General features: G+C 47.0%; 1 protein-coding gene and 1 long non-coding RNA gene across 4 annotated transcripts; both read left to right on the top strand.

Moving 5' to 3' along the window:
• Window positions 1-2,582: 2,582 nt before the first annotated feature.
• LOC307079436 (large neutral amino acids transporter small subunit 1-like) lies at window positions 2,583-13,550 on the top strand. Its single transcript, XM_079741780.1, has 11 exons — window positions 2,583-2,832; window positions 3,759-4,283; window positions 4,395-4,520; window positions 7,943-8,048; window positions 8,153-8,197; window positions 8,673-8,796; window positions 9,443-9,546; window positions 9,982-10,078; window positions 10,519-10,668; window positions 11,543-11,717; window positions 11,921-13,550. Exons 1-11 carry the CDS (start codon window positions 2,757-2,759, stop codon window positions 11,986-11,988), a joined length of 1,596 nt encoding a protein of 531 aa, XP_079597906.1. The 5' UTR covers window positions 2,583-2,756; the 3' UTR covers window positions 11,989-13,550.
• A 3,477-nt stretch (window positions 13,551-17,027) lies between these two features.
• Window positions 17,028-19,931, top strand: LOC307079884. 3 transcript variants are annotated; one of them, XR_013812069.1, is made up of 4 exons: window positions 17,028-17,085; window positions 18,223-18,509; window positions 18,675-18,738; window positions 19,356-19,931. It is a non-coding gene; the product is annotated as an uncharacterized lncRNA (long non-coding RNA). The 3 variants fall into 3 exon arrangements; XR_013812070.1 differs by having other exon boundaries at window positions 18,672-18,738; XR_013812071.1 differs by having other exon boundaries at window positions 17,994-18,509.
• Window positions 19,932-24,759: the final 4,828 nt, after the last annotated feature.

Raw genomic sequence — 24,759 nt, 5'->3', positions numbered from 1 at the left:
GTTATAATTCGGCGCATAATAACGAAACACATCTTTTTGATATTTTAACAATCGAAATAACAGCATGTTTGATAAAAAAAATCACCGAACTAAATATTAATGAAATAAAATACATTCAATGGGATTTTACAACTTATAAAGGCACAATAAAAGAAAACAAATACACAAATTATTGGATGTACAACTCGGAAACACCTTTGAAACAAGTTGATATGCATTGATGTACAAAAATGTGTTTAATGTACCTTTTGGCTTTATCAGATCTAAACGGCCTACCGAATGATAACCCATAAATTAACGCTCGCACCCCGGGACAGTAGGTGGGGGTATAGCCCTCTATACCAAGCAGATGCAGCGTTTCTTCGATGTAACGGAACTCCCATGAGCCTCTCCTCGATTTTCTGCTATGAAGATAATCCTATAAATGCTTTAAGAAATGCTATCGAATAGCTATACATGACGATAAACATGTGGTTGTTTTGAACTAAAAAAATATAGAACAAAAACGTACACCCTACGTTAAAACCATATCTATAATACTACATGGTTACTCCTCCCTATATAAGAAGTCACCCGCCTTCTTCATCCGGACATTCAGAAGGCTTGCAATCTGGGCTACTCGCTGAGGACGCTGTTCCTCCACCATTGCCCAGGGGAAAGTCCCCGGACGCAGAGCAGAAAGTGCTCCAGTGTAAACGCTCCCATCGGCATTGCGCTCCACCGTTAACAGCTAAGAAGTAACGCCCCTTGTACTGAGCTTGGTGGATCGCAAGTCGAACTTGTCCATGTGATAGAAATGCAAGTAGGCAACTACTGTACGCATCAACAGAACGGGGCTCATTCTCGGAATGCTCATTTTCTTACACTGGTTTTACTGACGCATTTGTTTAATATGATAAAAAACAGTATTTTGGGTAAAGGTCCCAAGCTAATTGTAATTACCACATTTACATATTTCATCAAGATATATACATAGTGAGGCGGAGAACAATCACATCATACCATCAAGACAAATACAGAGGCTTCTGAAATACAAATAAAAGTAGGCTATACTCATAAATACAGTTAGTATTCGTTTCGGTTATTCATCACACATTAATCGCTAGAGAGTCAGCTCGGTGAAAGTGATAAATAATAGCTTACAGCACTAGAGCAAAAACAAATTGTTGTTATAATTTTAGAAAAGTTGAGTGGCTTATCGGTAAGCCCTCATCATGGCATTACGGGTCAAGGTTCAAGCCCGAGGATGACCGGTGTAAGCAGTAAAATTGCCTACAAAGGTAAAACCTTTGTAGGCAACCCAGTTATCAGGGTATAAAGGAGTTGCAAGGGACGGGTATATTATAGGCCTACTAGTTGTTGCTAGTATGTTCACAAAATAAAGGCACTGAGTTCGATTTCCTATTTCTTCAGAAGTCCACCTTGTTTCTAGTCTAGTATTCAAATATGATTTTATTATTAAATTGACTGACCTTGTTAGTGTATATAAACGTTTGCTATTGGTTGCTAATTAATTTACATTATTATAAGTATTATTATTACGATTATTGTTATTATTATTATTTGAATACATTGAACATTAACCTGCCTGCTCACATGATCAATGTTTACTGTACTAATATAATAATAATAATAATAATAATAATAATAATAATAATAATAATAATAATAATAATAATAATAATAATATAATAAGCTAAGTGGATATTAATTGTTATCATGATTATTATGATGATTATTATTATGATGATTATTATTATTATATCAATACATTAAACATTGCCTGCATGCATGGCCTATGTTACATGTATCAATATGATAATAATCATAATATTATAATAATAATAAGCTAAGCGCTAATAATTGTCATCATTATTATGATTATGATTATGTTGATAAATTGAACACTGGGCATACCCCCTCTTCCCTCCTCCGCCACGATAGGGAGCCAGCTGTCCTTCAGTACCCTCCCAATAATAGAGGCACCCCCCCATAAGAGGGGTTCCCCCAATAAGAGGGGCACCCCCCCATAAGAGGGGCAACCCCCCATCCGAACCCTTCCCATTGACCTCTTTACTCCCTCTAACCTACCTATCCCAGTATTTAATTGTAGAGTGGGCATATGCTCAGGCACACACACACACACACACACACACACACACACACACACACACACACACACACACACACACACACACACACACACACACACACACACACACACGCACAAACGCACGCACACACACACACACACACACACACTCTACCAATGGTCCGCCTCCATCCATCTGCTCTGGGGAGATAGAGAGAGAGAGAGAGAGAGAGAGAGAGAGAGAGAGAGAGAGAGAGAGAGAGACACACACACACACACACACACACACACAGCATGTGGAGGTAGAGTGAAAAAGAGAAGCTGTAATAAAACAGTGAGAGAAGAGAGGGAGGGGAGAGGGAAATAACCTGCATGAGAGAGAGAGAGAGAGAGAGAGGGAGAGAGGGAGAGAGAGAGGGGGGGGAGAGAGAGAGAGAGAGGGAGAGAGAGGGAGGTTGCTGGGTTGGTCTGTCAGAGCGTATGTGTGCGTCGCCGCATCAGCAGCAGAGGATATTGGCGGTTGAAGAGAGGAAGGTATAAAAGCACGAGAGAGAGAGAGAGAGGAGAGAGAGAGAGAGAGAGAGAGAGAGAGAGAGAGAGAGAGCGAGCGAGCGAGCGAGAGAGAGAGAGAGGAAAGGGAAACAGAAGAGGAACAGGACAAAGGATGGCTGAGCCGGAGCTTAAATCACGCGGCAGCCGCGACAGCGTTACCAAGGCGGTGAGCCAGGAGAAGATTGGGGGTAGGTACACACACACACACACACACACACACACACACACACACACACCCACACGCACACACGTACACACACATGCATGCATCATGGCTTCCACATGGCGCATGGATGCCTTTTCTGCCATGCGCTCTCGGTGTGATCTGATGCAACCCTGGTGGAAGCCCGTTGGTCCCGGCCATGCAAAGCAACGGGATACGATGGACCGATGTCTGGAGCCGCTTGTAAATACAAACCCCTCTACAACCGACTAGACTCGCGCGCGCACACAGACACACACACACACACACACACACACACACACACACACACACACACACACACACACACACACACACACACACACACACACACACACGCATGCAAGCATTCTCTGTTTGTATTTGCTTTATCACCTGCTCCATTTGCGGAATATCTCGTAAAACTAGATACACCAGTAATCACAGTCACACAGAGTTATTCATTTATAACTGCATCCCGACAAATGAGCCGGCTGTACAACATGAGCGCTACCTCGAAAACATAAACGCTATTACACGGTTATACTGAACTGAACCGGAGCCGAAACGTGTTAACGTTCTTGCATGGTGAACACTTGCTGTGACTGCTCACGTCATCAAGGCAGGTCGCGTGGATTACACAATGTTGCAATATTTCATCATCTCCCTCCAAGACCTTCAAAGGCACCCTGCAGGGCAGTTCAACCGATGATCAAGTATCATAACGACCCATATAATGCTAAAATATATTATTATGTTCAAATATTAAACACAATAAAACTGAATATGTGCCCGATCATGTTCAACTATTATAGAAATACAATAGACAGCGTGAACATTCTACACGTTAAAAAATGCAAACCGATATCCAAACATTGAACCCTTCCTGTGACGACTGACCCCCCCCTCCCCCCCCCCCTCCCCTCCCATCAGCGGAGGGACCCCCCGGAGACACCCCGTCCCCGTCGGACCCCATGGTCCCGAGCCCCACTGCCACCAACGGCGCCGCCAACGGCGCTGCGGCCAGCGCACCGACGGCGGCGGGGAAGATCGAGCTGAGGCGCAGCATCACCCTGGGCAACGGCGTTGGCATGATCATTGGCACCATCATCGGCTCGGGCATCTTCATCACGCCCACGGGCGTGGTGAAGGAGGTGGGCTCGTCGGGGCTGTCGCTCATCGTCTGGTCCGTGTGCGGCGTCATCTCCACCATCGGCGCCCTGTGCTACGCCGAGCTGGGCACCACCATCACCAAGTCGGGCGGGGACTACACCTACATCCTGGAGGTGTACGGCGAGCTGGCCGCCTTCCTCAAGCTCTGGGTGGAGATGCTGATCATCCGGCCGTCGTCGCAGTACGTGGTGTCGCTGGTGTTCGCCACCTACCTGCTGAAGCCGCTGTACCCCAGCTGCCCCGTGCCGGACTCCGCCGCCAAGCTGCTGGCCTGCGTGTGCCTCAGTGAGTCAGGGGGGCGGTCGCTGAGATGAATCAGGGAGACGTTTGCGCGTGTCTGCGTTCGAGGCCCCTTCATGACCTCTGGTGTTTGCTTTGTTCCGCTGCCCTTTGCAGCCACTCTGACGTTCGTCAACTGTCTCAGCGTGAAGGCCGCCACCAAGGTGCAGGACCTGTTCACCGCCTCCAAGCTGCTGGCTCTTGGCATCATCATCATCTTCGGCTTCATCAAGATTGGCACAGGTGGGTCGCACAGGTCGGTCGCACAGGTGGCGAACGGCAGGAAATGAGCGGGGAAATGTTGATTCTCTAAGACATGTCGGAGAACAAACTTGCTGAGCAGGTCCTCTGCGGAGTGCTATTTGATAAGGAAGTGACCCGTGCACTTTAGTGAGCTGGCAGTGGTTCTTTGTTCCTTCTGAATCTCCCTCCATACATATCGGGTCATCACTAACGCCCCAATGGAAAGCTTGTAAGTTCAAGACATATTCATAGACGGAGGATGGAAATGTGTGCAGTTGGTGGTAGAGCCAGAATGAATGGATACGTTGTTGACCAATCAGGAATCACAAATGGTGGGGGTTTAAATCACTGAGTTCAAGTGTGCAGAACGCACGCGATTGGAAGTTTTTCCACAATATGAACACGGAGCCTGTCGAGTCTTACGGACCAAAGGTTCCGCAGGACATCGCTCACATTGAGGGCTTTTGGAGGCACCCAGAATCAGCCTGCGTTGAAGTCATTTAATCTAAGAGGATGTTTTGTCTTATTTCGTTAATTCGGTATTTCGTTAATTCGCACTGCATCCAGAATCCTAACTGTTTGGTCTTTAATGATCACGTACTGATTCATGATAATTGGGTTAGTTTGGCTCTGTAGCAGAGTGGCAACACTGGACTTCATTGTAGTATGCATGCGTGTGTGTGTCTGTGTGTTTTTGTTTGTGTGTGTGTGTGTGTGTCTGTGCGTGTGTGTCTGTGCGTGCGTGTGTGTATGTCTGTGTGTGTGTGTGTGTGTGTGTGTGTGTGTGTGTGTGTGTGTGTGCGTATGTGTGTGTCTGCTTCTTGTGAAACATCAAAGTTTTATTCCTTCTTGTGAAGGAAGTAGTTTTATTAATTGGAAAAATGACTAGACAAGGCACCATTATCTATTTTCAAACATTAGTCTAAACAAACTGATATGGAATAGCGAATAAAAACAGCCTTTGTTGAAATAAACCATCTACTACTTATTACTACTGGTAATTACTAATTTACCCGGACAATTAAAACACGTTTTAATTTTTACTTAGACAATTAAAACATGTTTTAACTGTCAAAATAACATCAGCTCCAGTGTTCCCTGTTAATGTGTGTAATACAACTCCATGTTTGGGCGTCTTTACCGCTGCTGTTCAGGCCACACCCCCCGCTAATTGTATTCTACACGGCGTTGCTATGGGAACTAGGCGGTAAAGCTCTGACGACTGTTGTCTCGCTGGGTTTCCTTTCGGAGAGCGCTCAAGACACAGAGACAGAATAATAGAATAGGTGAATAATCCTGAGGAGGGAAAGTTATTCTCAACCGCAAAGGAACAAGACAATTCTTTTAGTAAAATCAGTGTTGTAAATAAATATATGGCAAAATTATAGGAGTCAAAGATTGGTTGTGTTTTGTCAGGAAAAGTGTTAATTCTGTTGGTGAATGACAGAGCTGTACTTATGCACCATTGTAAAGGCTTATACCCTGATTATTTTCTTATTTAGGGTATGGGTGCAGAGAATGGACGTCTTTATATGAACACAACGTCAGAGCGTTGAAGCACCCCACCTTTTACCTGCCGCCATTTTGTCCTCTGTGTGATGGAAGGCAGTTTATGGTAAAGGGATCTGCAAGCACCACGCTCTTTAGATAAGGAGCCAACTGCTTCTCCTAAATGTCACTGTGATATGGGTTTGAATCCAATCCTAGAACCAGCTACCTGGAGTATTGAACACCATCATGAGGAGATAGGATATAATAATTATCTTATTCTGTCTTGTTGCCATGTGTGTCACAGCCAAAGTAAATGACCTTTAAGAAGAATTAAAAAAAACTTTCATTCTTAATGCGGTTGCTGTTAAATAAGTGTCAAATATTATAATGAATTAATATGATTAAAATAGTAGTACAGTAGAGAAGAAGTTTTGTAGAGCCAGCCTTTCCAGATGAGTCCCATGGTGCCGTTAACTAGTACAAGTAATGTTGAAGTAATGTCGATTTGGACCAAGTGACAGTTTGATGTAAATGAACCCCCCACTTCCTGCTACGGTCTGCAGGTTACAGACAGTAAATGCCAGCCTGTTTTTTCCTCTTTCAAAAGACTGTCTTCAACAGACCGATGCATGAGTTAAGGCCGCATTGACTGTGAGGTTTGTTTCAGAAATTGTGGCAAAACCTTCTGCATTTCGCAATAGTAATTCCCCGAAAGTCAGGCCTGCTTCTACTTGTTGATTTCCTCCCCTCTAATTCGTGTGGTTTATTGGATGCTGATGGCTTATCTTACTTATTATAGATATTTGACAGTAGGGTTATGATTAAAATGATTAAAATGATTCGTAGCAATGAATACTAACTACTTTACACAGACATTTATATTATGGAAAGACTAGATCCAAAATGAACTTTTTACATTTTATCTATTTATTTATTATTTATTTATTTATTTTTACCTGCCAGTCTACCAACATCTACCAGACAAGCAATTGGTTTAGTAACTAACCCTGAAATGATCTTCTGCCACCAAACAGTCGGATAAACCCACTATTGGCTGGCAGCAGGAGTTCATTTCCGGGCGTAACTCGAATAGGGCTGAATGATGCAACAGTTTCACAAGTTGGCATCACAGTCATTTATTCTCACCTCAAAATGCAGTCATGGGCCACAGAAGACAGGGGACCACTAGTGAGTCTCATGTGAACCATCCTCCTTCCAAGCTTTCCCCTGCACCCCATATAATTCATAATAATAATTCATTGAATTTACATAGCGCTTTTATTTTCTGGAAACTCAAAGCGCTTACAGTGAAGTGACCTCACTCACCACCACCAGTGTGTAGCACCCACTGGGGTGATGCACGGCAGCCAATCAGCGCCAGAACGCTCACCACACACCAGCTTGAGGTGGAGAGTGAGGGAATTAATGAATAAGCCAATTATAAAGGAGGATGATTAGGGGGCCAGATTGAATGAGCCTGGTTGGGCCAGGACACCGGGGAAACCCCTACTCCTTGCGATAAGTGCCCTGGGATCTTTTATGACCTCAATGAGTCAGGACCTCGGTTTTACGTCTCCTCCGAAGGACGGCGCCTTCCACAGCACAGTGTTCCCGTCACTGCACTGGGGCAGCGGGGTTGATGTTTTGTCCCCCAACACCTTGGTCCAAACAGCGTCCGTTGTGTGTCCTGTATTGTAGGGCTGCTCGATTATGGAAAAAATCATAAGCACGATTATTTTGGTCAATATTGAAATCACGATTATTCTGAGTTTGAAAACATGATGTATTTATTCTGCATATCTCTCCCAAAAAAACCTTTGTAACTGAGAACTTTGAAATTTCGCCTTGAAAAAATACCAAAAATGGTCAAAAAGTAAATGTTCAAATCCAAAATACTATACACGTGTATTGTGTGTCCTCCGCGGTTCCAGGGGACGTTCCCTACCTGACCCCGGAGTTCGCCTTCGAGGGCAGCAAAATGGGCGTGGACAACATCGTCCTGGCCCTCTACAGCGGCCTCTTTGCGTTCGGCGGCTGGTACGTTTTGTATTCGGTTTGGATCGTCTGTTTGCTTGAACGGATTTATACCGCCTATCGTTCATGTGACGGCTCTAACCGTATGATGTGTGTTGTTCCCGTAGGAATTACCTGAACTACGTGACCGAGGAGATGATCAACCCAGAGAGGTGACTGATATAGGCTGGAGGCTGCGTCGAAGTTGTCTACGTTGCTCTTTACATGTTGGCTTGCGGCCGAACATGTACTGTGTAACATGTTGACAGCTAATTGACAACATTCAAACAAATGACCCAAAACGAATTCACATGTCTATTAAAAAACCCGAAACCTATCAATAGATGATAGATAGATAGATAGATCCTTGAATAATCCTTTACAGGAAATTACAATGCCACAGCAGCTTCAAGACAGACATAACACCACACATTTTCTCAGATAGCGTCCGTACTTAATAAGTTAAAATACAGTAAATAAATACAAAAAACAATTGCCAAGATATTTTTGTGCACTGTAAAACCATATCGCAGCCGGTATACCGGACTCCCTGTGTCTCTCAGTTTTGCACATCGGTGCAATCAGTCTCTGACTGCTCTTGGTCACCTTCGACAATAACCTTTGACCTCTGGTGCTCCCCCCCTTCAGGAACCTCCCCCTGTCCATCATTATCTCCATGCCCATCGTGACGGTGGTGTACGTGCTGACCAACATGGCGTACTTCACCACCATCTCGCCCAGTGAGATGGTGCAGTCGGAGGCCGTGGCCGTGGTGAGTCCGACCCGCCAGTCATAGCTGTTATATATACGCCGTTACTATGGATACCATTGATGTATACATCTATAGATAGCCAGCTGATAGTTTTTGAGATATTCTTGAAATATGAAAAAGAAAAAAAATGCAGATGATACGCAAAATATGTAATAAGTGTAAAGAGTAAAAAGTAAAAGTAAACAGGATTTGGTGAAATTAATCATGGACTAATTCTAATTCTAGCTCATATGTTTAGACACAGATCCCAAGGAGTCTGCTAGTCGAATGATAAGAAGTGTTTTTGTGTGCGCTGCAGTGCGTTGTGCGTTGTTTTGGTGTCATGTCATGTGTCAGTAGTGAGCCAGTGATGCCAGTAACGCATTACTTAGTAATGCGTTACTGGCATCACATTACTTAGTAATTCGTTACTTAGTGAAGCTTTACTCTGATCAGACTACTTTTTTCAGTAACGAGTAATCTAACGCGTTACTATTTCAAAACCATCAATCAGATTAAAGTTACTTATCCAAGTCACTGTGCGTGACTATTTTTGTAATTTTCCTTAGTGAAAATCAATGTTCTTGCTTTCTTCTCGCCTCTCGGTGAGTGACAAGTGTCGGATATGTGAGGTGGTAATGTCCCCGTGGTGCCGGGGTGTGTGCAGACCTTTGGGGAGTACCACCTGGGGGTGATGGCCTGGCTCATCCCCGTGTTCGTGGGGCTCTCCTGCTTTGGCGCCGTCAACGGGTCCCTGTTCACGTCCGCACGGTGTGTGTTGTACACACACACACACACACGCACAACCACACCTACAGGCACACAGGCACACGCGCACGCACACACGCGCACACACATGCACACACACGCACGCACACACACGCACACACACACACACAAACACACACACACACACATGCACACACGCAGACAAACACACACACACACCAACACACACACAACAACACCTACACGTACAGACACACCCACCCACAAACACAAACAGACACAAACACACTGACACACACACACAAACACACACACACACACACACACACACACACACACATCAACAACCAAACAACAACATTACACATCCCTGCTCATATATCTCTAAGAGACATCTTCTCTTCCCCAGCACAATGCCATCTGATACACAAAGCTCATTTCCTGGTTGCTGTTTCTTCTATCCCTGCTCTCTGATAGGCTGTTCTATGCCGGAGCTCGGGCGGGGCAGCTTCCGGCCGCTCTGGGATTGGTCCACACTGAAAGGTTCACCCCGGTTCCTTCCCTCGTCTTCACTGTAAGAAAACCTCAGAGAGATCCACTTTATTGTTACTAATAGTGACAATCCCTCATCACCCTATGTTGAGACTATTACGTTTCAGGTCTCTGTATACAGGTCGTGTGACACCAACAAACATCAGGAATGGCATAGCGATAAGAAATGTATAATAAACAGATGACAAATAAGGGAGACGGTTGCCATCCGTTAGAGAGGCATTTCTATTTTTAAGGTAGAGAATATGTATTAGTAGTTGTTTGCTGTTTAAAAGGCTTTATTCAAAGAAACGTACAGAGAATCAAACCCTAACCTTCTCTCCCTCCCTCTCTCTCTCACTCTCCCCCTCCCTCCCTCTCTCCCTCCTCCCTCCCTCCCCCTCTCCCTCCCTCTCTCCCTCCTCCCTCCCTCCCTCTCTCCCTCTCCTCCCTCCCTCCCTCCCTCCCTCCCTCCCTCCACAGTGTTTGCTGTCCATGATGTACGCCATCTCCAAGGACATCTTCACCGTCATCAACCTCTTCAGCTTCTTCACCTGGCTGTGCGTTGGCATGGCGATCGCCGGGATGATCTGGCTACGCTTCACCAAGCCGGACCTCAGACGACCCATCAAGGTGGGCTGGCCCAGAGGTCCCCCTGCAGCTGGGGAATGGACCGTTCCATTCGGCCGCTCCCATCGGGCTGTAGAAACAACAGAACGCGTGGGGGGGGGATCTAGGTTGGAATCGCTGTAGGGGTTTAGTTAGTGTTTACTTTATAGTATGTTGACAGAGGTTTGTGTGATGGTAGGGATTTGAAAGGATTCTTGGTTTAATAGTTTTAGATCAAAACAAAGCGTCAGACAGTCTTTGAATGTCTGCGCTGAACTATGTACTCTGGTTTCTTTCAAGGCCTCAAACCAAAGGAATTAGACAAAATCGACACAAACAATGCTCTGCATATCCGTTTGAACCTCAGGGTTTTCAAAGCTCCATCTGCGTGATTGAAAGCAGGATTTCAAGTGGTACTCTGGTGGTTCTGCTGATTCTAACTCCAAAACACATCCAAGGATTCGTGTTCAGGGATGACAGGCTTTTATCATCCTCTGGGGTTTCCATGGTTGCAATCCCCTCTTCTCTGAGTGTATAGATAAAAGCACTCAAAGTGATTATCTATGAGAATGAGAGTGACCATTGATAAAAAAGAAACCAGATTTTAGTTGATCAAAGCGCCTGAATATGAAGAGATCTGTTGGGTAAAACAATGCGTTGCCTCATAACTTTCTTAGGGATAAAAGTATACTATATAATAAACAGGTTTCATCTCGTCTGCTGCTTATTTGAGATTATTTCATGAGTTTATTACATATTCATGTCTCCAGACGTTTATAGTTGTGGTAAATGTATGTCAATGTGTTTAGCTCAGGTCCACCATGGATACCATTTAAACAGATTTGATTCCTCCTCCTCCTCCTCCTCCTTCCCCCACCTCCCTCTTCCTCCTCCTCAGATGTTTATAGGCATCCCCATCTTGTTTGTCCTGAGCTGTGTCTTCATGATCGTGGTGTCCTTCTGGGCCGCGCCGTACGAGTGTCTGATTGGCTGCTGCATCATCATGACGGGTATCCCCGCCTACCTGCTGGGCTACAAGTGGAAGAAACCGCTGTCCATCAAGAGGGTGCTGGGTGAGCTGACCGATCCTCTGTCCCCGACCGCGTTGCTGTGTTTATCCACCTTCTTTTGTTATTTATTTTGCATTTTTATGCTTTATTATAAAGTTAGATAGTTAAGAAGGTACGGGAGATAGAGAATAGAAAGGTCGAACATTGTCTGTATGTCTCGATGTACATTACTAAAGCTACAAGCTGGTCTTCTTGTGTTTTCTCAGACATCTTCACCACCTTCTGTCAGAAGATCTTCATGTCGGTTCCTGAGGAGAGGGAAGCTTCCGACTGAAGGTGACGTTCTTCCTGGGCCGGCTTCTGTGTGTTCCTTCCTTTGTGTGTCACCGTTGTCTTGACGTTTCAGAGTTTACATCGACCCCTCCCGGCCACTGCTGTCGTTGTTCTCTAAAGAACGAACCATTCAACACGTTCTTCCTCCTCTAACCCCTACATCGGTATCAGAACCTGAATCCTAGTGGACATTTGGATGTGTGCAGCTTAACAGATTTCAAATCGGATTAAAGACCAATGCTTAGCAGGGCTATCCTCGATGCAAACAGCATAGAGAGGGTTTAAGCTTTTAAAAAAAGCTTCACACAAAGTTTTGTGTTGGCAGCGGCTAAGCTAACACAGTAGCACAAGAGAACAAGAGAAGGCACATATTTGTAATTATTAATTATTAATTATCAACATCTGACCCTGTTTACAAGAGCCCATTCAGTGAGGGGATATACCCATTTCATGACGTTCATTCGTATTATTACTCTTTAAATGGAAAGCTAAACAAATTAAAAAAGAGAATCGAGGTCCGCTGTGAACCGGAGCACTAATGAAAAGCCCCTTTGCTCAGTAGGACCTGTTTTAATGTGCTGCCTTATGACTGCAGAGTCTGGTGATTGTACATTGCTGGACCACTCCTTTCATTTACTGTACTCGTGAATCACTGGACCAGTTAGAAATTGTTGCTTCCATGTTTGATATCATTGACGTAAACGGAAGCAGATGTTTTTGTAGTTGTAGTTGATAACTTTCAACACTTTGACTCATTGTATATGTATAAATGCCATTTGAGTAGTGTGAGTGTTTAACAGTGGCTGTTGTTACAACTTTTCTTATTCTATTTTTTTAATATTTGTAAGCCCCAAATTGGCCGATTCTGCCTCGTTTTATTCCTTATGATAATATCAAGTACAAAGTATGAATGTTACAAAAAAATGTTTTGTAGGCTTTCATAGAAATAGGGTTAAACACCTACACCAACATTTAAACACATCCATCCCAAAACTCGTGCTAAGCGCTTTCAAATGTAGAAAAGGTTTTAGATCGGTTTCTCTGACCGTTTTAGAACGGTCAGAGTTACGGCTCAACTGTTCCAAACATCTTCGTCGGTTGAAGGCTGTGACGAAAATATCTGGAATAGTGTTGTATTGTTTTTATTACAATTTCAGGTGAAAGCAAGATTGCTGTTGAGTAGACTGAGCCGATCTGAGTAGTAGCACAATACACAAACGCACAACGTCTGGAGACTGTAGGTACAAAGGGATGCAATGTAATGCAAGGCACTGAGTGTAACGTTGAGATCAGTTATTTATTGCCAGGGTTTCGGTAGATATTAGAGAGGTACATTCCGGATAATAATAAGAATTTTTTATTCTTTTATTTTGGGTTTTTTGTGGCTTGTTTGGGCCAAATATGTCACAAGCAACATTGCCCAATGTGAATAATGGATTAATTTATTGTTGTATCAGTTATATCCTGCTTATTGAAATGTTATTATTCCAACAAAGATGCACTGTTGTATGTCACTGGCCGTTCCATTAAAATATTTTTGTTCAAAGATTTTGAAGACTATGATTGAATCGATGACATCCCAAGATATCATGGTCTTCATATATGTAGTCATTTAGCATGCTTTTCCACCAACATGACTTGCAAGTGGCAATGCTTTTAAACCTGCATGCCTTTAGCGTATGTATTTGCTAGGGACGTGTCCCCATAACATCACCTGTGTCCTCTTATACGACAATACCAATACGACAGTTCTGCCAAATCCCTCCCTTCATCTGCTCTGCAATAGCCGATCAACAATTTAATTTTAAATTGCTGACAGGCCCTGTTATGTGCCTATAAAGAAATAGGTAAAGTAGCATGAACGTAGCCTGATGTATGAAGGCACACCTCAAGACCGTGGTTATATTAGGGTCAGTATGTCATTTTCTAGTAGCCTGCCCCAGGCCCGTATTAACATAATGTGCTGCCCTGGGCACTATACCTCAACTTTTTATTTAAAGCTTGTTTCATATGTGGCCGCCCAAGTGCCCTTACTGATAATCCGGCTCTTGCCTGACCCTAAAACTATGTTTGCGCAACGCCTGCAGAAACGTGCGCTCTCTTGATGCGCTCGTATTGTCTCCTCCAGAGCTGAAACCAGAGACAGGCTGACGCCCTTGGCTTAACAAGGCAGTGCTTTGTTTTTGGCCAGGGTTGGTGAGACGTTAAACAATGACGGTGTTGTTGTTGTAGTTCATATCCGCCTGGGAGGAAATGAGAGAAGAGAGGGGGGCTGATAATAAACACCCAAGCGATGCGCAATCTTTTTTTCAATCAAAGATGTTCCATCAAACGGGTGGAACAGACTAATCACACTAATTAGACTTTTGAATGGTTGAACCCCTCTTTGAACTGTATCCTCTCGTTTTAATGCCTGGAATCTTTTTAAATTATTAATTTATTTCTCCTCCACTATGGAGTTAATACTATTTATTCATTAGGCTTAGGCAAGGATTTTTTTATTTTCTGCTATTTTTTTTGATGGTGTGTGTGTGCGTGCGTGCATGTTTTTGTTTATTGCATGTACTGCTGCTCATCCGAATCTGAAGTTCCTAACGGAAAAATAAAGTTATTTGAATTTGAATTGAATTGAATTCTGTTCAGGATGATTAAAAAACATTTTGTCTATTGACGGGCTCTGTCATTATTGTTAAGATTATTAACTGTTAAGACATTAACTGTTTTAAGATGTATGCAGTCCATGATGTCGGACCTACTAGTATAACCAGAGTGTCATTTTCCACGAGAGCATTTTACGCCTCAGCCTCTCTAGCATTTTATGCTGTCTTTTAGTTCCTTATAGCCTTTTTACAGCTTTTGCCAGAATTATTCATAAATGAACTTTTGCCAGAATTATTCAGCGGAAACTGATTGGAAGAACTCCCTTGAGCAAATGGTGCATGCATACATGCATACAACCAGTGGCAGTTCTACGTCCAGTTACGCCTCGGGCAAGACTTCCTCCGAGCAGGACAGACGGATGGACTTCAGTGGGGGTTTCAGTCCATCTGTCTCACCTTCTCAACGAGCAGGTGCGCCTGCAGCCAGAGGGGGCGCCAATGTGCCAATTCCCCACACAATGTTATGGTACCCATGTGATTTGGCGCCCCCCACAAATACGGCGCCCCGGGCGGCTGCCTGGTTCGCCCGTGCCTAAAACCGCCACTGCATACAACTGCACATGCAGCGAGGCAATAGGGCTTCCCCCTACCACCTGCTGTTTGGTCGCGCTCCCCTCTTGCCCATTGATATCCTGTTCAACTTAACATCAACCGAGACTCAGGGGAGTTATTCAGAGTATGTACAGAACTGGCAGGCCAGAATGTGTCAGGCATATGAGATTGCTTCAAAGACAGCTGCCAAAGAAGCTTCAAGAGGGAAACGGTCGTATAACGACAAGTCGACGGAGGTGATCTGCAGCCAGGGGGAAGAGTTCTCGTCCGGAACCTGTCTCAAAGGGGAGGCCAGGGCAAGCTGGGATCCTATTGGGAGGAGAAAGTTCCTCTGGTGGTGAAACGGAGGAGCAATGGCAGTCCTGTCTATGAAGTTATGCCAGAAAGCGGTTGAGAGACAAGGGTGCTCCACAGAAACCTGTTGCTCCCATGTGACGGTTTGCCGTTTGATCCGTGTGTGTGTGTGTGTGTGTGTGTGTGTGTGTTTGTGTGCCTGCGTGTGTGCATGTTTGTGTGTGTGTTTGTGTGCCTGCGTGTGCGTGCATGTGTGTGTGTGTGTGTGTGCCTGTGTGCGTGCGCGTGCGTGTATGCATGTGTGTGTGCGTGTGTGTGCATGTGTGTGTGTGCCTGTGTGCGTGTAAGTGTGGTTGTGCGTGTGTGTGTGTGTTTGCCGTTTGAGGAACATGACAGGCAGAACATGGCCCGACGACAGCAGACGGACGCCAGCCCCAAGAGGGAAGGGTCCTGTGAGGAAAGTAAACAGAAGGAAAACACAACAAGCTGAAGGTACAGGCCGGGAGTGAAGTGAAGATGAGCGCGAGTATGTCTACAGGTTTCTCCCGAGAGACGTCTGGAGAAAACAGCGCGCTGAATCCAGCTGCTCCGCCCCTTGGTTCCGGTTCTTGAAGTGGGAGCAGAACCACTGGAACAAGAGGCGAGTGAAGAGACAGTGGACCTGGACCTACGAAGAAGAAGATGCTCCATCCCCCGAAAGAGATGACCAACCAGACCCGGCGCAAGCATCTGATGGACATCTTGATCCGCAACCTGTGAATACCTACCCACATGAGGAACCAGGTAACCCACCTATGACCTATGAGGAAGTAGGTAAATTGAAGGTGGAAGCAGGCGGGAACAATCTGCAGATGAACTACAAGGTTCCGTCATATCACCCTTTGTGGTGCCCCTGGACAGGGAAGGACATTGAGGTACAAGGGTGAATGAAGATACACACATAAGCACATAAAAAAAATGATCTAGAGTGCTTTAATAAACTACGGAAATTGTTCTGAGTTATCACTGAGTTAAAAGAGGTGTAGGCCTACAGGGGTTCCAAGTCATGGAATAACCAGGGACAGGTAAACTAAAGTAAGGGACTAGATTGTTGTGTGGGGCTGACAGGTATTAATTAGGCCTTTGTTACCAGTGAATGCTCAACCTGATGGTGAGCAGGTTACTTACTTTCACCTAAAAGGGGATTATGTGTTATCTCAATTGTGGTATTGCAGCAATGCTTCAATTACTTAAAGAATGTACTTTGAGGAAGTGGGAGAAAAGTCCCAGGTGAACCTGTGGATGGTGATGTATATTAATGTGTTGTAATGTCATAGACATTTTAATTTGATGGGGACATTGTGGCACCCTGGGTTCAGGATAGTTGGCTAAAGTGGGAAAATGGGTGCGAGTATGTGGTGTTCTGTGCTGAGTTCAACCAGTTTCGTGTTAGGTTTGTTCGTAGACGCACCAGCCACTCCACTAGGGGGCAGCCGCAGCGCTATGTTTTGAACCACCAGAGCTCTGAGGTAGAACCAACGCGAGAGTTCTGAGGGAAAGACGTGAGTTGCAAGCTGTTGCCGGAAACGGAATGTATTCTGGTTCTTTTATAGGTAAGCCGGTGTAGTTCTGTGCACAATGATGCTATAAGTTAATATAATGTGATATTACATATAATAACACGGAAAAGTTAACTCAGACATGCCGCCTGTTTAATGCAGACGTGATGTGTATGCGGGCTACTTAGTGAAACGGAATGTATTCTCTCTTTTATAGAAAACCTTGTGAAATAAATCTGTAAATCAAGAAATCGACCTCATCATTGAGTCCGTTAAACCTGATATAATTTGACGATATGCCCATTTCCTTCCCTTTGAATGGTCTTTGATGTAATATCTTCTTCAGCTTCTCGTCAGGCCTAAAGCCCCTGAAAGGCACAAGGCGGTTGGACATTCTCCTCTTCTTACTCCACCCATCGATTCCAGGCAGGATGGGTTCTGACAGATTCTGCTATTCTGCCTGCGCTAAAAAGCCTGCTGCTATTTTGAAAAGCATCATGACCAGAGCCCTGATAAAACAGGAGTTGAATTTCAAGAGCCCAGAAGGGTTTCAAGTCGGATGCCACATGAGCTGGTTTATCATTCCCAAACATCAATAAATTCAAAATAAAACCCAAAACGTGTAAATGTAAGCTGATCAGCTTACAGGGAATGACACGTTGTCGCTTGTTATGGTAAAAATAGAATAATATAAAAGTCGTAAAAATAGGATACTTTCGGATCCATTTCAGAGAAAAAAAGTATTATTAATAAATCTTAGTATGCAGTAATCATAGACTGCAAAATTTAGGAAATACGTTGTTTATAGCTGACTGTGTGACAAACAGCAAACGCTTTGACTGTTGTCAAGGTTAATATCAATCTGCCAAAATGAGTAACAACATTGTAGTTACCATGTGTTGGATATTATGAGTTATTATCCATTGAAATTAGTAAAACAAAGCCTGTCATGTTGTGCTCAGATCATTTTCCGCTGGTGTTCGTTCAGTTTCCTCAACCTGGTCACCCGCTTGAACTTTGAGGCTATGGAGGAGGGTGCTGGAGGAGACATCCCTCTCAAAAACTGTGAATCTGTCAGTACACATTTTAAACCCTCTGTCAATGTTACATGCATGCATGTAAATCGTTTCTTTCACTACACTTCTCCTTTTGTGCAAAAATAATATTTCTGCCATTTTTCCCCCTCTGCAGAAGACTGCGATTTCTTTAGAGACCGTGGCACGCAGCGCGGCGCCACCTCAGAGAGTCTGCATGTGGACGCCCCTGGCTCCTCCCCATGTCCAGTCACAACGGGGAGCTGCGTATCCTGAGTGTCTACGGAAAAGGTCGAGGGCCCACTGGCCCTGGACGGCCATGACACCCTCTTCACCGTGTCCAAACAGGAGACCTCGAGCTCGCTGTCCGCGGACCACAGCGCGGCCTAGAGCCTGGAGCGCGGCCACGAGCAGCTGGTCCGCCGCGGGGAGCCGACTGGGCAGGTTGGAAATCATCTTCTCTTTCACCATCCAAAAGAGAGGCTTCCTCTGATACAACTCCAGCACACACCTTTATGATTCAATGTGTCGTTAGTGGGGTTTCACAACTGTTCAGTGCAAATGAAAGAATATGTCTTGTGTGTGTTTCCTTCTTTATGTGGAAAGCAGCAGACCCCAGACACCATTTCAATCAAGGTTGAAGAGGATATTGGTGGAGGCACGCCCTCTGTAGGTTAGTAATAAACATTGCATCCATGCAAGCAAACAAGCTGGATCAACTGAGCTAGATTCTGTGCTAGATTCTACCTGCGCTAAAAGCATGTTCCTCTTTTGAAAGCACATCATGACCAGAGCCCTGATAAAACACGAGTCAAACTTGGGAGTTGCATTTCAAAGATGGAAACAGTCAAGAGCCCATAAGGGTTTCAAGACGGATGCCACATGAGCTGGTTTATCTTTCTCAAACATCAATAAATTCTAAACGTATGGATGTAAGCTGATCAGCTTACAGGGAATGACACGTTGTCGCTTGTTATTGTCAAAATAGCATAATTGCGCTTGTCTCGCATGTCATGTTGTGCTCAGATTATTCAGCGCTGGTGTTCGTTCAGTGTCCCCCACCTGGCCCCCCTGCTTGAGCTTTGATTCTAGGGAGGAGGGTGCTGGAGGAGACATCCCTCTCCAAAACTCTGATTCTGTGTCTGCAGTACACATTTTAAACACTTGTGTCAATGATGCATACACATACATTTAGATCGTGTATTTCACATGTACAACTACACACTTCTCCTTTTGTGCAAATAATGTATCAAAACAGCTACTTTCTGTCTTTTTTTCCCCTCTCTGCAGAAGACTGCGATGCCTTTGGAGACCGTGGCACGCAGCGCGGCGCCACCTCAGAGAGTCTGCATGTGGACGCCCCTGGCTCCTCCCCATGTCCAGTCACAACGGGGAGCTGCGTATCCTGAGTGTCTACGGAAAAGGGGAGGGCCCACTGCCGCTGGACGGCCATGACACCCTCTTCACCGTGTGCAAACTGGAGGCCTTGAGCTCGCTGTCTGCGGACCACAGCGCGGCCACGAGCGGCTCGTCCACCTTGAGGAGCTGAGTGGGCATCGGGGGGGCCGCAAGGGCCGGCCTTGTGTCTTGCTTGGTCAAGGTTTTCCCGACGATACCAAGACAACCATCCACATGCGTTCCCACACAGGGAGGAGCCCTACAGCTGTGACCAACGCATGAAGCGCTTCAATCGAAGCACCAGCCTGAAGCTTCACATGAGGACTATCTCCGGGGAGAAGCCCTGCGTGTGTCTGCAATGCAACGCCAGCTTCAGCGACCAGAGCAATTTGCGTGTGCACATGCTCAAGCACACGGGCAATGGGGTGCTCGGACACTGGGCAACGAGACACTTTGATTGACAACTCTATCCTGTATTTGTTGAAATGACTGCTGTGTTTTTTTTTTCATAATGATTAAAGTGGCTTTCCAACTTTTGATTCGCCTTCTTTTTTTATCGTAGTAAATAATTGATGTGTGGGTGATGCAGAATAACTTCAGACATCAAAGTATTTGATTTAATTTTGAGGGCATTATGGCGCGTTTCCACCGCGCCGTGTGGTACGGTTAGGTGCGATTAGGTGTATTCTATTTATGTAGGCTACGCCGTCCAGGCTTCGCCTTATGGGCTAAGGCGAAGCCGCGAGCGGAGCCCAATCAATGTACTCCTGCTGGACCCCAGTCAGCCAGGCTCTACTCAGCCTCTGATTCGAGCCGTTGAAGCGGCCACGCCCCGTGTCGAGTGAGCTTTAATGCCCAACGGTGGCGCTAAGCACTGCTGAGAGTTGGCTAAGCAAACACCCTCACATATCCAGCGAGAAAACCGCTGTTTAGAGAGAGCGCGGCCCCTGCCAGCGTCGCTAAAACACACCAACAACTGTTGTGTGGAGCGGAACTCGGCAGAGCGTTTCACGTACATAGCCAGCGCCCGCACCGGGCACAAGAGATGCAACTCCGCCTCCGCCTCACTAGAATGAGGCTGGGATGAAAAGCCTTAAGCACAATACCTCTCGACCGGAAAGAACTGTTAATGTTCTTTGTGAGGAACGCAGGATTAGGTCTGAGCAGCGCAAAGGAGCTGTCCTCGTTAAGCAACAAGCAGCTCGGGCTGACAGACAGCGGTCAACTCACCGGCCCGCTTGGCATAAACCAAAGCCAATAAGAGCGCCGTCTTAAAGGACAGGGCATCCAAAGGGGCCTGAGACAGAGGCACGAAAGGGTCCCTGGACAACCCTCGCAACACGGTGGGGAGATCCCAGCGTGGTGAAAGCACGCGCGAAACAGGCCTAACACGTCTAGCCCCACGCAAGAATCTCTTGACCAGTGGATGGCTGAAGATCGTTCTACGATCACAGCCTGCATGGCCAGCCGAAACGTCTGGCGCATAGGCCTTGACAGTGGAGAAGGCCAAACCTTTTTTCCAATAAGTAGGCTTTCAGAAACGCAAGCACGCTTCCCACCTCGCATTGAGATGGGACAGCGTGGTTCCTGCCACACCAATTAGAGAAAGCGGCCCACTTCGCCGCATAGAGGGAAGAAGTAGAAGGTGCACGAGCACTCTGGATAGTGTTGATAACTGCTTCAGGCAAGCCTTTGCCCTGCAGGATCAACCTCTCAGGAGCCAAACCAACAGCCCTCCCGATAAATCGGGCGGGTGGTGCATTGTCCCGTGGGCCTGTGAAAGCGCATCGATCTGAACGGTACCGGCCACGGCGCCGTCCGTGAGAGCGCCGCTAGCTCTGGAAACCACAGAGCTGAGCGGTTCCTCGGAGCCACTATAATGAGGAACAATCTCTCCTGTCTGACCCGTTCCAGAACAGGAGGGATCAGCTGGAGCGGGGGAAACACATACAAGAGAGCCCGCGGCCAAGGTGTGTGTGCCAACGCATCCACTCCTAACGGGGGAAGATCCCGAGGGTTGAGAGAGAACCACCACCTGCAGTGTGTGTTCTCCATGGACGCGAACAGGTTCACCTGAGCCGTCCCGAACCTCTGCCAGATCAGTCTGACAATGTCGGGATGTAACCGCCTCTCGTCTCGGCGGGGACCGCCGCGAGACATGAGGTCCGCCCCGAAGTTCTGGGCGCACGCAATATGCAGGGCTCTTAGAGATACTGATGAGCCCAAAGCCAGAGCTCGACCGCCTTTCGGTGGAGAGCGGAGGAGCGCACTCCCCGCTCTCTGTTTATGTACGCCGCCGCCGACACGCTGTCCTGATCCGAACGTGGCGGCCACGTGCCAGGTGAAAGAAATGCAACAGCACTTTCTGAGCTTGTGTCGCATGGGGTCCAACCGTTGGCGAGCAAACCACTGCTGGAGTCTGCGCATAAAGAGCAGACCCAGAGGGGAACCACGGGATGGGCGGCCGCCATCAGCCCTAACAGGCGCATGGTTGACAGTGCGGTCACGTTTCTGCGAACGCGAAAGCGGGAGAGTGCGGGACGGCGTCTCGTCGGGGAGGCGAGAGCATCGCTGTCATAGTGGCTGAGTCTAGGCAGAGCCCGAAGTAACCTATCTGCCGCCTGGGGAGCGGGGAGCTCTTTTCCCAGTTGATGGCAAAACCCAGGAAAGAGAGATGGTTTATCACCGTCATGGCGTCCCTTCTCGCAGCTTCCTCTGAGTTGCTCAGAATAAGGAGGTCGTCGAGGTAGAAGAGAACCCTCTTTCGCTGGCGCCTGAGCGGTCCCACCGCCGTCTCCACACACTTTGAGAAGGTGCGCGGGGCCAGGGAGTAGCCTGTCCAGGAATAACCCGTATTCCTCGGCCCCCACCGCCTCCACACTGTGAGTGTGAACCAAGGGGGGCATCCCATGAAGGGGAGGGGGCTCAGCGAGCGTGGTAGACGTTACAGAGTCAGTCGCTGTACGCACACACAGCGAGCTGTCTAGACGCCGCGCTCGTGTCCGTTGAACAGGCAGCGAGCCGTCTAGCCGCTGCACTCGTGATGAACGAGCAAAGCGTTGTCTAGCCGCCGCGCTAGGATCACCGCATTGTCTGCTAGCTGTCACCACAGCGCGCAAACCCGTCTCCTCACCTTCCAAAGACTGTAGGAGGGAGGTAGAGGGGATAATGTGGGGAACCAGGAGACTGGTACAAGTGTCCGTATCTACGGGCTCGCGTTACGAGTCTCCAGTCCTCCCACGAAGCTCAAAGGGACGCCGCTTATTTGAAGCAGGTGAACCAGAGGCTATGTAAACACGCCGTCCGGCCGCCACCCGACAGCCTGAGGGGGGGAAAGAGGCAGCCTTGAGGAACGCACATCAAGCGTAGGACGCAGTTGGCTATCGCTCTTTCGGAAGTATGTCTTAGTGTTATCTTTATTGTGGAAAGAAAACTGGGAGCCAGCTTGCGGTGCTTCTGGCTCCGCTGTGCTGCTCTCCCCGGCAGCGGCGGCGGCGGCTGCAGCGGCGGCATCGGGGTTGGAGGCGGCCCCCTGGAGCGTTGGGACCGGGCTCGACCCCGCTTCTTTCCGGCCTGCTGCTGGGAGGAGCCTGTGAGAATCCCCCCGAAGCGGGAAGGATTCTCACAGACAGACTGCTGGTGCGCGAGCACCTCCGAGAACCGGGGCCCAAGGAGTCCATCCGGAGTTAATGGGCCCTGGACGAGGCTGGCCCGCTCTCGCTCTGGCACCGCAGTGTGGGAGAGCCATATGGCCCTCTGGATCATGGCCGTCCAGGCCATATGCCGGGCGGCCGAAACGGCTATCGGCTGGCATAGCTCAGGACGGCGCTGAAGAAGCGGGAAACCGCCAGCCATCTTGCGGCTTCCTCCGGGCCGTGAGCCTCCCTGCCAGCCGACAAGGAGACCAGGGCAGAGGAGAGCAGGGCGAGGTTGTGGACCGCCGCCGCAGGTTGTGAGGCACAGACGAACACTCTGTCCGTCAGGCCGATAATCTGCTTCTGGAGGCGGTCGGGGGACAGCGGCTTCTCGTTAGGACGCCATCCGGCGCCCGGACAGAGAAGCTCTGCCAGGGGAGGCTCCAGGCGAGGGATCCCCCTTGCCTGAGTATCAGCCGGGGCCTTCAGGGTAGAAGGGTCTCCACCCGCAGCGGTGAAGAAATGCTGAGCGGGTGGGAACAGGGGGCACTGGGTAGCCTGGGTAGCCCACTCTATGCCCAAAAAAATCAGGCGGAAGTTGTTTTCCTGAAACTACCGCGAGTTTTGAAAGCCAGGTGACTCGTCGCATCGGAAGTTATCACAGGTATTTCTGACGTTTTTCACATGGCACATGGCAAACGAAGCCGCATGCCTCATCTGAAACTCGCCTATTACCTGCAAGGTATTTCTGGACAACGGCAAAAGCTTTGTTGATTGAAAATGTCGCGCAGAAGTTTGCAGACCTTCTTGGATGTCGTACATTGTTGCTCTTTGTTGAATGTGTCGCGTTCATCTTTTTCATTGAATTCATTTGCAGGTTACACTGTCGGCTGCTATGAGGTCATGATGCTTACGTAGCTGTGGCGGCCATCGCCATCTAGTTTATGCCACCTTCAGAACGGAGAAGCTCTTATGTGTCTTTACCTAAACCTTCCCTTCTGCCAAAATAAGAGTGTTCAGGAAAAGCCCCTCAGGTTTGTAGGCTATGACATAAACCGGAAAAACTGATCCTTCTTGAGACTAGACTTCATAGAAAGTATAGATGTTCGAAAACGTATTCTCACCGCGGATGTAAACCATTTTACCAACATGGTAACTGGTATTGCGCCAATCAGCAGAACATAGTTCATGGTGCTATCCATTTGTATGGTACACCGGTACGTCCTAGTCGTAAGGTGTAAATCTCCCAGCTTTCTTGCGGCATTTCACGGAGCAATGCCCCCTTTTGGTCGGTCCCACTCGCTATTCTGAAAGTAGTGCAAGTTCAGTGAGGCCGACCGTACGACTCGACAACAAAAATGGCTGCGCCCGTGAAGAAATGTTTTTCCTTTGTATTTGTATCACGTCGGTCATTTTAATGACGATTTTAAATGCTCTTACACACTTGATCACATTGCTACTTTAAAACAAAAACAAACAACACAACTTTACATCGTATTGCACGCACACCAAGACCGTGCAATGCATAAATTGGTGACCGGAATAAAGTAGCAATGTGATCAAGTGTGTAAGAGGAAAATTAAAATGACCAACGTGATGCGAACACAAAGAAAATAAAGCTCTTTACGGGCGCAACCATTTTTGTTGTCGAGTCGTACGGT

Source organism: Pollachius pollachius (assembly GCF_949987615.1).
Source record: "Pollachius pollachius genome assembly, chromosome: 8".
NCBI classification, from domain to species: Eukaryota; Metazoa; Chordata; class Actinopteri; order Gadiformes; family Gadidae; genus Pollachius; species Pollachius pollachius.
The sequence above is the reverse complement of the archived record's forward strand: the minus strand, read 5'-3'. Positions and strand labels throughout refer to the sequence as shown.

Bases quoted from the DNA above. Each gene is read 5' to 3' on its own strand.
- LOC307079436 (XM_079741780.1), top strand. From the start codon at position 2,757: ATGGCTGAGCCGGAGCTTAAATCACGCGGCAGCCGCGACAGCGTTACC. The intron at 2,833-3,758 runs GTAGGTACACAC...CCCTCCCATCAG, and splicing joins GAGCCAGGAGAAGATTGGGG to CGGAGGGACCCCCCGGAGAC. The intron at 4,284-4,394 runs GTGAGTCAGGGG...TGCCCTTTGCAG, and splicing joins GCTGGCCTGCGTGTGCCTCA to CCACTCTGACGTTCGTCAAC.